The 12,473-nt window shown below is 35.2% G+C and overlaps 1 protein-coding gene across 1 annotated transcript; it reads left to right on the top strand.

Moving 5' to 3' along the window:
- Positions 1-9,265: 9,265 nt before the first annotated feature.
- Positions 9,266-11,082, top strand: LOC131649826 (uncharacterized). The gene is made up of 5 exons (XM_058919582.1): positions 9,266-9,304; positions 9,616-9,768; positions 9,859-10,083; positions 10,339-10,567; positions 10,907-11,082. Exons 1-5 carry the CDS (start codon positions 9,266-9,268, stop codon positions 11,080-11,082), a joined length of 822 nt encoding a protein of 273 aa, XP_058775565.1.
- Positions 11,083-12,473: the final 1,391 nt, after the last annotated feature.

Below are 12,473 nucleotides of genomic sequence, written 5' to 3'. Positions count from 1 at the left end.
ATGGTTGGTTCTATTTCCAATGTTTCTTCAACCACTACTTATTGTTATTCTATTTATAGACTTCTAGTGGTATCCATCTTTGGCATTGGAGAATTGGAAATATTTCCCATAAAAGACATCATAATATGTCTATTCAACCCCCGGAAGAGGTCAACCCCTAATAGAGGTGGAACTACTAGATCCCTAGCAAAGTTTGAGGGACGCAGCGATCCCTACGACCACGTGGCCTTCATCAACATGCAGATGGCCATCATAGGAGCGCAAAATGTAAGTTGTTGTCAAGTACTATTAGGGAGGTCAACCTCATATGGTACATGAGTCTTCCCCGTGACTCTATTAACAATTGTAACACCCCAAATCTACCCCTCAATTAATAAGAGCAAATAGAGTATAAAACATCGAAACAAGCAACTAATTTGAGGCGTCACATATTCGACTTAAACAAAACTACAATTCATGCTCAAAGTACATGGATACATAACACTTATATCGGAGGAAACTCATAATTCATCGAACATTTAAATCCAAACGACTTCATCATATTGCAGCGGAATCCAAATAACAACACAATATCCAAATCTTATATTCTTGTCAACATGGCACAATAGGTCCAAAACGTCTCCACAAGACATAACATCAAATTTCAAGAAAAGATAATCAACATATAACAAGACACAAGCAAGTATCGCAAACATCCCCCCGAGTGTTACGTATCAGAGCATTGACACACCGACTCGAGCTATAAGGTACACGGCTACTCCACATCGTTACCTGCACGTTACCAACGGAGGGTAACATTCAAACATAAGGGGTGAGATATCATTCATTATAAAGAAACGTATGATAATATTTCAAAGCAAGAGAAAAGATCATACATTGGTCACCACTTCTCATCACAATACTCAATACAACAATTTCACATCACATAATCAACTTAAAAAAACGGCAACAATGTCATCAATTCAACTATGACAATATGTACAATTCATAAGTAAGATTCCAACACAATCACAACAAACATCTCATCATCAAGTCACCACGTCTTAACAATCATATCTTCATCAAGTCACAATATCATAATCAAATAAGACTCAAATGCAATTCACATGTGACTCGGCTTATGCAAATGCATGTGGTACCATTTGGAGTAAAACTCCCACGTCTCAAGATTTGCCATTGGGCACACCGTTGCTAATTGCCATTAAGGCCACCGTCACTTTTTACCATTAAGGCCACCGTCTCTTTATGCAATGGATGTGACTCACTAAATGCAACATCCATACAAACACGATATTCACAAATACATCATAAATACCGACTAAACATCATTACTTTTATAGTAATTCACCACTTCCCAAACAAATTCACTTAAAGAAAGATTCTAAAAGGTTTATAAGCATTCCTAAATCATATTCATTAGAAAGGTCTCAATTATAGCTTCACATAGGTGCAAACGGCACTTAAAAAGGAGTTACCGTTCAAAAGTTACATCATTTCAAAGTTTGGAAAAGTTCTATAAAACAGGGTTCGCAGCGCCAACAAGGTTCGCGGCGCCAACAAGGTTCGCGGCGCGAACTGAGTGAATTAAATAATCCCTAAGTTTCTGCCAAGCAGTTCGCGGCGCCAACAGGGGTTGGCGACGCCAACAAGGGTTCGCGGCGCGAACTGGCGATTTTTAGAAAACCCCTGTCATACCCCAAAATTTGCCCATACTATTTCTCCTATCCAAATTCAAATCAAGGTACAAAGCTCCAAGACACACTCTCCTAAAACTAGGCTCAGAAATTAGGGTTTTGTTGTTCTGAAGGAAAATCAATGAATCAATGGCTCCAAGGCATTCCATATGGTCTATGATGTCTCACATTACCTCCATGACAAACCTTAGGTCTCAACTCAAAGGATTGATCACTCAAGTGTTCAGAAAGTCAACAGTCGACTAGATTAACCTAAAAGTCAACTGTGGTCAAAGTACAGTCAAAACTCCTGATTTTTTGTAAACGTCCTCATATTGAAGTATTATTCACCATTTGATCAAGAAGTGATCATGGTTTGTCAAGGAAAGATCAGAAATCAACAATTCCAAAAGTTTCTAAATTAGGGTTTTCATAGAAGAAAGTCAACTGAACTTTGACCAACCATAACTCTCACATGGAACATCAGAAAATTTCCATCCAAAGCTCATTTTGAAGAAAATTTGATTCTCTGCAATTTTGTGTCTCACAAGCCAAGGCTAAAAATGCTTCATTTGAGATATATGGACCAAAATATTATAGGTCTTTTTCAAAAGTCAACAAAAAGTCATTTTTTTCAAAAGGACACACAAGGAACATGGAAAATTATTTTGATATGAGACCAAAAACATTGGTTAGAGGACTCTTCAAGGTTTCTAAAAAGCCCTATAATTCCTCCATACCTCAAAAATTGAGGGAGATGTGCCTTGTCAAATTTGGACAAATTTGAGAGGGAAAATGAGAAATAAAGGGCCTCAAATTGATTTTTTTTGCAAAGGAGCCCAAGTTTTTATGGCCCAATCTTGTTTCACAAGCCACAAATGAGGTCCATATCCAATACCACGAATTATTGATAATTTTTTGATTTTTTATGAATTTTTATTCATTAAAAAAATCAATTTAATCAAATGTTTTGAAAGAAAATAGAAAAGATTTGGTTGGATTTATTTCCCAATCAATTTTAATCATCATATATGCCAAATATTTGATATAAAAAAACGTGGAAAGAAGATTGGAGAGAGATAAACTTTATTTGAGCTAATTTGGAAAGATTTTTTGACTAATTCCAATCAAATTTTTTCAATCATCAATTGCCAAAATTCAGTTGGATTTTTACAAGTTTGTACCCTAAAAGTCCATCTACTATAAAGGCATAAAGAATCCTAATGAGTTTTGGACGAAAAATCAGAGGAAGAACCCTATTTCTAAGCTTAAAGAAACAGTGGATTGGAAGGAGAAGGGAGACCAAGGCACAATTCGATTCAGGCCAGACCAATCATCCAAATCAATTCTCTGGTCTTTTCTGAGCGTGACCCGATACCCAGCATCGATCAGAACACGCTGAAGTACAGTTCCATGGTCACGGTTTGCTCTTGAAATCTTTAAATGTCCCATTCGTTCATATATGCATCGAAATTCATGTTTGAATGAATGTTTATATCTAGAATCTTGTTTGCAAGCTATTTGTTCCATTTAATTTGATTTTCGTGACAGGTTAGAGGATCCACCATTACTAGGGTTTATAAGCTCCAAATTGGGGAAACTTGAATGGAGACGAAATTGGCAGAAATTAATAGTTCTATCGTGTTTAGAGGGTAGCCTTTAGTTAATCTGGATGTTTAATTGGAGTTTATTTAAATTGTATAACCAATTCGTTGATTGCAGGGATGTAGTGACATAGGGAAATCCGTAGCTAAAGGATAACTGAATCGTAGGCAAAAGTCCAGTCCCTCTGATGAGGACGATGAACCCAGGGCGCGCAATTGATTTGAGTTTAAATTTTTCAGTTAGTTTTTTTTATTTATATTAATATCGAAGTCGTATGATATCAAATAATATATGCAGCATAGATGGCATCAGGCGTGTAATGCCAAGGGAACAAGCGAGGGTTCGAATCCCATGCTACAAATCCAGTGCGCGCTACTCACAAAGATCCATCATGCTCCTTCAACGTGAGCCTTCAGATCGAGCCAGCACTGGGATCCAACGTCCCCAAGCCTGCAGACCTATCATGGACACTCAAGAGGCTACACACCTGATCGCCAGCTAAGTGTTCTTTAATTTTTTATTTTTTTATTTTCATATATTGTTTGTTTATTTTTACTTCTTCAAAACCCTTTTGAATTTTTTTTTTATAATAAAACTTTTGTTTTCTCTAAATTTAGTTTTCTTTCATAAGAATATTAATTTATTTTAGAAATATATTTTTCTCTTTTTATGATTAATTTGACCTAATTGTTAATAATATTCCTTTTTGATTTAAAAATAATTAAATGGTTAATTTAATACTTATTAGGGTTAGACAACTTAATCGAAAATTTATTTTGCCGATTTAATTAATTAGGTTGAAAACCAATAATTAATTAATTTATTTATTCTATTAATCATAGTTAACTTGTGCCCTAAATCAAGGTTTGTGAGGTTCGTCATTAGATCACTCATACACTAAATTTTCTCTTTGTGGTGCAGTTTTTCAGGGTTACCATCAGGGTTTGTCCGACTACGCGCCATATCAAAAGCTAAGTCCTGATTTAATCCTTATTTAAATATTTGTTATTTTTCCCCTCTTATTTAAAATTAGGGTTTGCCTTCCAATATAATGAACTCCGCCTACACTCACTACTTTCTGTTTATTTCTCCCTTTTCCAATTTTCAGGGTTGGCCAACCGTCAAAGCTCAACAGTCGGTAACCCTAAAACCCTGATTTATTTTAATTATTACTTGTTTAGACCTATTATTGATCCGCTGGTTTCTTTCTCTCTTTCCCCCGCTGGTTTCTCTTTCCCCTTCCCTATATTAATTGATGTGGTTAGTAATCCTAGGGAGTGATAACTATTAATTAAATTAGAATCACCTAATTACAAGATAATATAATCGAATCTGATCACATGATTGTTGCACCCACGCACCTTTTATGATACCCCTCTTGTTGCCTGTTGCCTGTTGCCTTGTTGCCTTGTGTTTTTTTGCAGAATAGCCATGTCCAGGGACGGACCCACGTTTCACCATGTGTGGGTGGAGGCCCCCACTATCTTTTAAGCAACTGCTTATAGTAGTCAAGCTACTTATTTATTTTAACAAATATGATTAATCTTTGAAACTATTATATGTAGCTAAATTGTGCGATGTTGTCCTATGTAATATATTTATATACATGGTCCCACTAAAAAAATGTAAGTTTTAGGCATTGTCATTTTCCTAAACATCTTTTCAAACGAGTTTCATTTAAATTATATGATAGTAATAAAATATTATTTTCATTTAAGTTATATGATAGTAATAAAATATTATTTATAGTAAAATTTGAAAGTTTTAAAATCGAAAAGCATTATTAATCTTTTTTTAAAGTTTATATTAGTAAAAATGTATCATATTTGTATACTTATTTTGTATTAAATATATATGTTATAATCAAGAAATGAAATTGTTGGGAGTTTTTCAACAATCAACATTATAAAATTTGATATGAATTTTAGTCTTATAAAAATATTATTTTTTATATTTTAAAATATTAATAATATATATTTTCTAAATATATTTTTATTTTTTGAGTTTTACATTACTTAAATACATTGGTAATTATATTTTATAAAAATATTTGATAAGTTATTATAAACAACTTGATTATTCAGTTTCTTAAAAATTATGCGCAATTCAAATATGACGTTTAATTAAAAAGACAAAGCACTTATTTATATTGCCCCCACTGCTAAAAATTTCTGGTTCCGTCCCTGGCCATGTCCCTCGATTACGAGGATATCTCAGCAAATGTTGCCCTCAGTTCATTCAAAGGTCATAAGTCCCTAATGATGCTGCCTTCGGTTCGCCAAATATGACCTCGTCCCTCGAAGTTGCCTACGAAGTGCTGAGGTATCCTCTGGTTGCCTAACGAAAGGCTATTCTGATCCTTCCCTTAGACTACCTGCCTCTCTATGGCATGTGACAGTCTTATGGCGAACGATAATGCGACGACCCTTCAACCTCCAAATCAAAGGACTTCCTTGCCCTCCTATGGTAGGGATAGCCCTGAAAGGCTAAAAGAATTCTTTTTACAAATATCAAGGTAATTTGCCCTTAATTGCATGCTCTGGTTTAAAATTCTTTTTCTACACTTTTTTCATAAACCTTGAATATGGCTACGCTCATTTACGAGCTAAAGTCCGTATTCACTTCTTCTACATTTCTTTCAAAAGAGCAAAGCAATTAAGAATCCATGGAAAACCATGGATGCAAAGGGTGCCTTACACCTTCCCTTTGCATAAATTACCCCCCGAACTCAGTTTTCTTTAAAAAAGGTTTTTTTCTATTCTTTTAGCCTTTCTGATATTTGGATAAAATAAAAGTCGGTGGCGACTCTTGCTATCCGCACATTTTGATAAAAGTCAGTTCACCGTATTACAACCCCAAACACAGAAAACAACATACGAAACCCATCCCAAAACCCCTAAACTCAACCCAATCAAGTTGGAAAACACCAAGCATCACGAATAATAATAGAATACATGTTATAGACACAATTATAACACCTATTATGGGTCTTCTAACATCATAACATTATTAATCATAATTAAATTCACAATTTCATAGAAGTCTAATATAAGCCCTAACAATCTCTATTCAATTTCTACACAATCATGGATAACAACATACAATCAAAACCCCGCCCAAAACATCATCATATATCCCTTTAGCATGAAAGAATCCCACCCTTACCTTAGGTTTTGGATTGAAGCCAACTCTATCTTCAACCTTGAGATTCTCTTCTTCTCTCCTCTCTTCTCTTCTTTCACCAAAAACCCCAAATGAACTTCTAATTTCTATTTCCTCTAAAACCCTTGTTTTAGTTAAACCCTTACTATCTTAAATTACTAATGGGCTCTAACTAGCACCCCTCACTTACTAATACCAACTTAGGCCCAATTGTAACAACCCGTTTTTTTTTATATAGTATTTATTTTATTATAATATTTTATATTTTTTTAGTGTCTTAATTAATTATTTAACTATTATGAGACTTAATTATTAATTTAATTAATTAAACTTGAGTGCATTTGTGTTTAATAGAATTAATTAAATTATTAGAGAGTTAGATTAATTGGGCCTATTTATTAGAGTTATAAGCAATTGGGAGGTGCTATTAATTTTAAAGCCCATTATAATAAATAAAGATAGTAAGAGAGAAAAAAGAAAGGGTAGAAGCATCATTAGTTCATTTAACTGGTTTTGAAGAAATAGAAGTGGAGGAGAGGAGCAAGAAGAGAAAAGCTAGGGTTTTGGAGGAGAAATCAAGAGGTAAGGGGGAGAATCCCTAATCATTGTGGGCTAGTATAATGGGGTAATGGGTAGGTTAACATTTATATTTGTTCATAGTTAAACCTTATAAAACATGGGTTTTAAATCCTGTTTATGATATTGGAAATCTGTAGATAAATTATAAATTGAAACCAAGAATAATGCCGGAACACGAATACTCTTTGTTTCATATAATTTTGAAAACGGAAATGGGGAGAGATGGTGGTTTTGTTCTACAGGGCGATGCTGTTGTTTTATTACGCTGAGAAATGTACTCTGTTTCATATTTGTCACTTGGCCAATGATGCTATATTATTAAATCCCAACACATGAAACCATATCTTATTTTATTAATAGAAAGTGGCATTACTATTAGATATTGTTTAAGTGATAACGTGAGCATAGCATGTGTTATGGAGTGGAAATTAATTCACTCATATGGTAGGAAACATACATATTTTTAATCCAAATATTAATTGAAATTGTATAGTTTAAATATGATCAATCACCTTTTTATATAGCTTCGTGTTAACTTGTGTTTTAAATGTTCAAAGTGACTCAAATTTCTTGGAAACAAACCATGAAACTATTTAATACTAATTTTGGTTTAACAACTAAGAAATTAAACCGAAAGTTTAGGAACTATATTATCTTAATCTCTTGCAAGAATATCCACGGTGAGGATAAGTGATTACTTATTTATTAGATATTTACTGTAGCGGATACCATGAATATATGTAGTAGTGTCATGTTCATATATGACATTGTGGATTACTTACTGTAGCATAGTTTACATAGAGAATGAATTAGAACTTTTCTTCATGCCCTGTTTTTCGGTTTTGGCCTTAAACGAAATGTGAGCACCCTGCCATTAAATGCAAATACATTTTAACAATAGAAGTGTGGCTGAACCAAATTTGTTTAATTAAAAGTGATGAATTTATAGATTAATTAATACATGAATGTATTCTTTGATTATTTTTTTGGTTGAGACTTCTAAGAGTGGGTAAATGGTATACACTTAATGACTCTTAGTTTATTTGTGAAAAGAGTAAAATCCTATATAATTGATAATTATGGGTTAACAAGTGATAGTATTAATTATTAGTATCAATTAAAGTGGTGGATTGGAAATTTTGTATTGATTAATATATGAGAATAATGCTTATGTGATGAGAATGTCGTGTACAATATTGTGAATAATTCATAGAGTGGATTATTGTGATATGCTAAATATTAAGATGGTAGAGATGATCTTAATTGCATATGTTTGTTAACATTGTACATACATTCATATCATGGTGTGCCTTGAAACAAAGGTGGTTTGCTTTGAAACAAAAGCGAGGCTTAGATTCTAAAGTGAATCGGAAGCGGTAGACTATATGTTTACATTTTGGTGGGCTTTGGTCTTGTTCGGATCGGAAGCGTGGCTTGGATTCTAGATAATGAATCGGAAAGCGGTGAAACCTTGGGTTCACAATTCGGTACCACATGCATAGCGTCACATATCTTGCATTGAGTCACATTAAAATTATGCGATAATTGAGTATGTGGAGTTGATGTAGTTGTGATATGTGTATGAGTTGATAATTGAAAACAAGTGAAGTTTGAATACATATTTGATTAAATGTGTGAATACGTGATAAATTATGATTGTGTATTTAATTGAGAACATAATAGTAGAATTGAAATATTATACTATTTAAGCTTGTCGTATACTCGATAACATGTGAAATATGTGTTGAATTCTATTATCTATTTTGTTTTACATAGTATGACTAATTACTTGATGTGTTGATTTAACTATTATATTCTGTTGTACTTTCTTCATAATGGTTCGTATTCTCACCCTTCTGTTTTAATGTTGCCCTCGTTGGCGACATGCAGGTTCTGGAGTTTAGTAGCCGCGTGTGACCTAGCCGGAGGTTCTTCCTTGGTTATTGGAGACTAGGTAGTGAGTCGATGCTCTGGTCATGTAACACTGGGTAGACTAGGTGTATTAAACTCATGTTATATTTGCGTATGTATTATGCTATGAATTGTGAACTTATTTATTGGCTATATGTCTTTTGAGAAGCTTACAAGCCAAACCTTTTGATTATGTTTTATGTTGAATTGAGACTATTAGTCGATGTATGATCATGGTATGGGACATGAATCATTATAAATCACATGAGTATCATATTTTCCGCTGTGAATGCATATCCAGGTTAAATTGTGATTTGATATTGAGTGTTATAAAAATGACCAGGAGTATTGTGCTGTGTAGATACATGCTGTCGGTTTTTTTTTTGGTTTTTAGTTCTTCTAAAAGCATCGATGTGACGCCCTTTTGAATTATATGCATGTTATTCTCTGATTATATGTTGAATATTTTGGGGTATAAAAAGGGGTGTTACATTAGTGGTATCAGAGCATGGTCGACCAGTTGGTCAATAGTCGTTAATATTTTCTTATCTTGTTGTATTTGATTTGTGTATCTGACACGATCGATACTGTTTGTCTGGTTGTTTGGTTGTCTAGGACGATTGCAGGCAGGAATGATGATGCTATTGCTGAGGCATTGGCGATGTTGGCTGGTGCTATTGGTTAGATCCCTCCAGCGAATGCGGGTAACCGGAATGGAGATGATGATGAGTACCGTGCATTAGGGAGATTTCAGAGGAACAATCCTCCTGTCTTTGAGGGTGAACATGAACCTGATAAAGCTCAAGCTTGGCTGAAGGCTATTGAGAAGATCTTCAGAGTTATGAACTGTACTGATGCTCAGAGAGTGTAGTTTGGTACTCATATGCTGGAAAAGGAAGCTGAAGATTGGTGGAACAACACTCTTTAGAGGTTTGAAGAAGATGGCATTGAGGTTACTTGGGATCTTTTCCGTGATGTTTTCTTGGAGAACTATTTTCCTGAAGATTGTCGTGGGAAGAAAGAGGTGGAGTTCCTTGAGTTGATGCAAGGAAATGGTACTGTTGCTGTTTATGCCGCTAAATTTCAGGAGCTTATCAAGTATTGTCCTCACTATAATACTGCTAATGCTGAGAGATCTAAATGCTTGAAGTTTGTGAATGGCTTGAGACATGATATCAAGAAGGCTATTGGTTACCAACAGATTACCCATTTTACTGAATTGGTTAACAAGAGTCGGATTTATGATGAGGATAGTAGAGAGAGTGCTTCTCTCTACAAGAGTTTGAAAGGAAAGAATCAGGATCGTGGGAAACCGTATGATGACAAGAGGAAACAAGCTGGTTTTGGCAAGAAGCCAAGTTGGGGAGGATCTTCTACTTCACCTAAGTGTTTCAAATGTGGTGTTAAGGGTCATAAAGTTGCGGAGTGCAAGAAAGAGGTTACTACTTGTTTCAAGTGTGGCAAGTATGGTCACATAGCTACTAATTGTAGAGGTGGTTCGAATGTGACTTGTTTCAACTGTGGAGAGAAAGGCCACGTTAGTACAAAATGTGACAAGCCAAAGAAGGAGCAAGCAAAAGGAAAAGTGTTCGCATTGTCTGGTGCGGGAGCCACTACTGATGAGAGGCTAATTCAAGGTACATGCTTCATTAATGGTACACCTTTGATTGCTATTATTGATACCGGTGCGACGCATTCTTTTATTTCCTTGGATTGTGCTAGAAGATTGAATCTTGTATTATCCGATATGCGTAGAAGTATGGTTATTGATACACCTGCTATGGGTTCTGTTTCTACTTCTTATGTATGTCTGAATTGTCCATTGAGTATCTTTGGTAGGGATTTCGGGATCGATTTAGTTTGTCTTCCTTTAGAACAACTTGATGTGATTTTGGGCATGAATTGGTTGGAATTTAATTGTGTGTATATCAACTGTTTTGATAAGACGGTCATCTTTCCTGCGAACTGTATTAAAGAAGATTTATTCTTGTCCGCTAAGCAAGTCGACGAATCAGTTCAAGGTGGAGCTGAATTGTTTATGTTATTAGCAACCTTAGAGGTGCGCGAAAAGAGAACCATTGAGGATTTGCCTATAGTTTGTGAATTTGCGGAGGTATTTCCTGATGATATAATTGACTTACCACCGGAATGAAAAGTTGAGTTTTCGATTGATTTAGTTCCTGGAACTAGTCCTGTATTGATGGCTCCATATAGGATGTCTGCTTCTGAGTTGAAAGAGTTGAAGAGTCAACTTGAAGAGTTGCTTGAGAAGAGATTTATTCGTCCTAGTGTATCGCCGTGGGGTGCACCTGTTCTATTGGTCAAGAAGAAAGAAGGTTCGATGAGATTATGTGTTGATTATAGACAATTGAACAAAGTGACGATTAAGAATCGATATCCACTTCCGAGAATTGATGACTTGATGGATCAGTTGGTTGGAGCATGTGTGTTTAGCAAGATTGATTTGAGGTCTGGTTACCATCAGATTCGCGTTAGAGCTGAGGACATTCAGAAAACTGCTTTTCGGACGAGGTATGGTCATTACGAATATTCTGTAATGCCGTTTGGTGTGACTAATGCACATGGCGTGTTCATGGAATATATGAATAGGATCTTTCATGACTACCTGGATAAGTTTGTTGTGGTATTCATTGATGACATCTTGATTTACTCTAAGAGTAAAGAAGAGCATGCTGAGCACTTGAGGGTTGTTTTGTCCGTGTTGAAAGAGAAGAAGTTGTTTGCTAAGCTATCTAAATGTGAGTTTTGGTTAAGTGAAGTAAGCTTTCTTGGACATGTGATTTCAAGTGGTGGTATTTCTGTTGATCCTTCGAAGATGGAAGCTGTATCTCAATGGGAAGCTCCTAAGTCTGTCGCTGAGATTAGAAGTTTTCTTGGTTTGGCTGGTTATTACAGGAAGTTCATTGAGGGGTTTTCTAAGTTGTCGTTACCGTTGACGCAGTTGACTAGAAAGGGACAAGCCGGACTTTGCAATGTGAAGAGAATTTCCAAGAACTCAAGAGAAGATTGACTTCTGCTCCCATTTTGATTTTACCGGATCCGTTAGAACCTTTTGTGGTATACTATGATGCTTCTTTGTTGGGATTGGGAGGTGTTTTAATGCAAAAGGGACAAGTTGTAGCTTATGCTTCAAGGCAACTCAAAGTTCATGAGAGGAATTATCCTACACATGATTTGGAGTTAGCAGCTGTGGTATTTGTGTTAAAGCTCTGGAGACATTATTTGTTTGGATCAAGGTTTGATGTGTTTAGTGATCACAAGAGCTTGAAGTACTTGTTCGATCAGAAAGAGTTGAATATGAGACAAAGAAGATGGTTGGAGTTCTTGAAGGACTACGATTTTGGTTTAAACTACCATCCTGGTAAAGCGAATGTTGTAGCCGATGCTTTGAGTCGGAAGTCATTACACATGTCTATGTTGATGGTTCGAGAGTTTGAATTATTGGAACAATTTAGAGACTTGAGTTTGTTATGCGAAGATACTTCTAGTGGTGTGAAGCTTGGTATGTTGAAGCTTACTAGT

This window comes from Vicia villosa, linkage group LG2, assembly GCF_029867415.1.
Source record: "Vicia villosa cultivar HV-30 ecotype Madison, WI linkage group LG2, Vvil1.0, whole genome shotgun sequence".
NCBI lineage: Eukaryota > Viridiplantae > Streptophyta > Magnoliopsida > Fabales > Fabaceae > Vicia > Vicia villosa.
Note: the sequence above shows the minus strand (reverse complement) of the source record. Positions and strands in the feature narration are given on the sequence as shown.

What these genes read in the sequence shown, in the direction of transcription:
- LOC131649826 (XM_058919582.1), top strand. Translation starts at nt 9,266, where the DNA reads ATGACCAGGAGTATTGTGCTGTGTAGATACATGCTGTCG. An exon ending in TGTGTAGATACATGCTGTCG is followed by an intron (nt 9,305 to 9,615) that starts GTTTTTTTTTTG and finishes GCTATTGGTTAG; the next exon opens with ATCCCTCCAGCGAATGCGGG. An exon ending in TGATGAGAGGCTAATTCAAG is followed by an intron (nt 10,568 to 10,906) that starts GTACATGCTTCA and finishes ACTGTATTAAAG; the next exon opens with AAGATTTATTCTTGTCCGCT.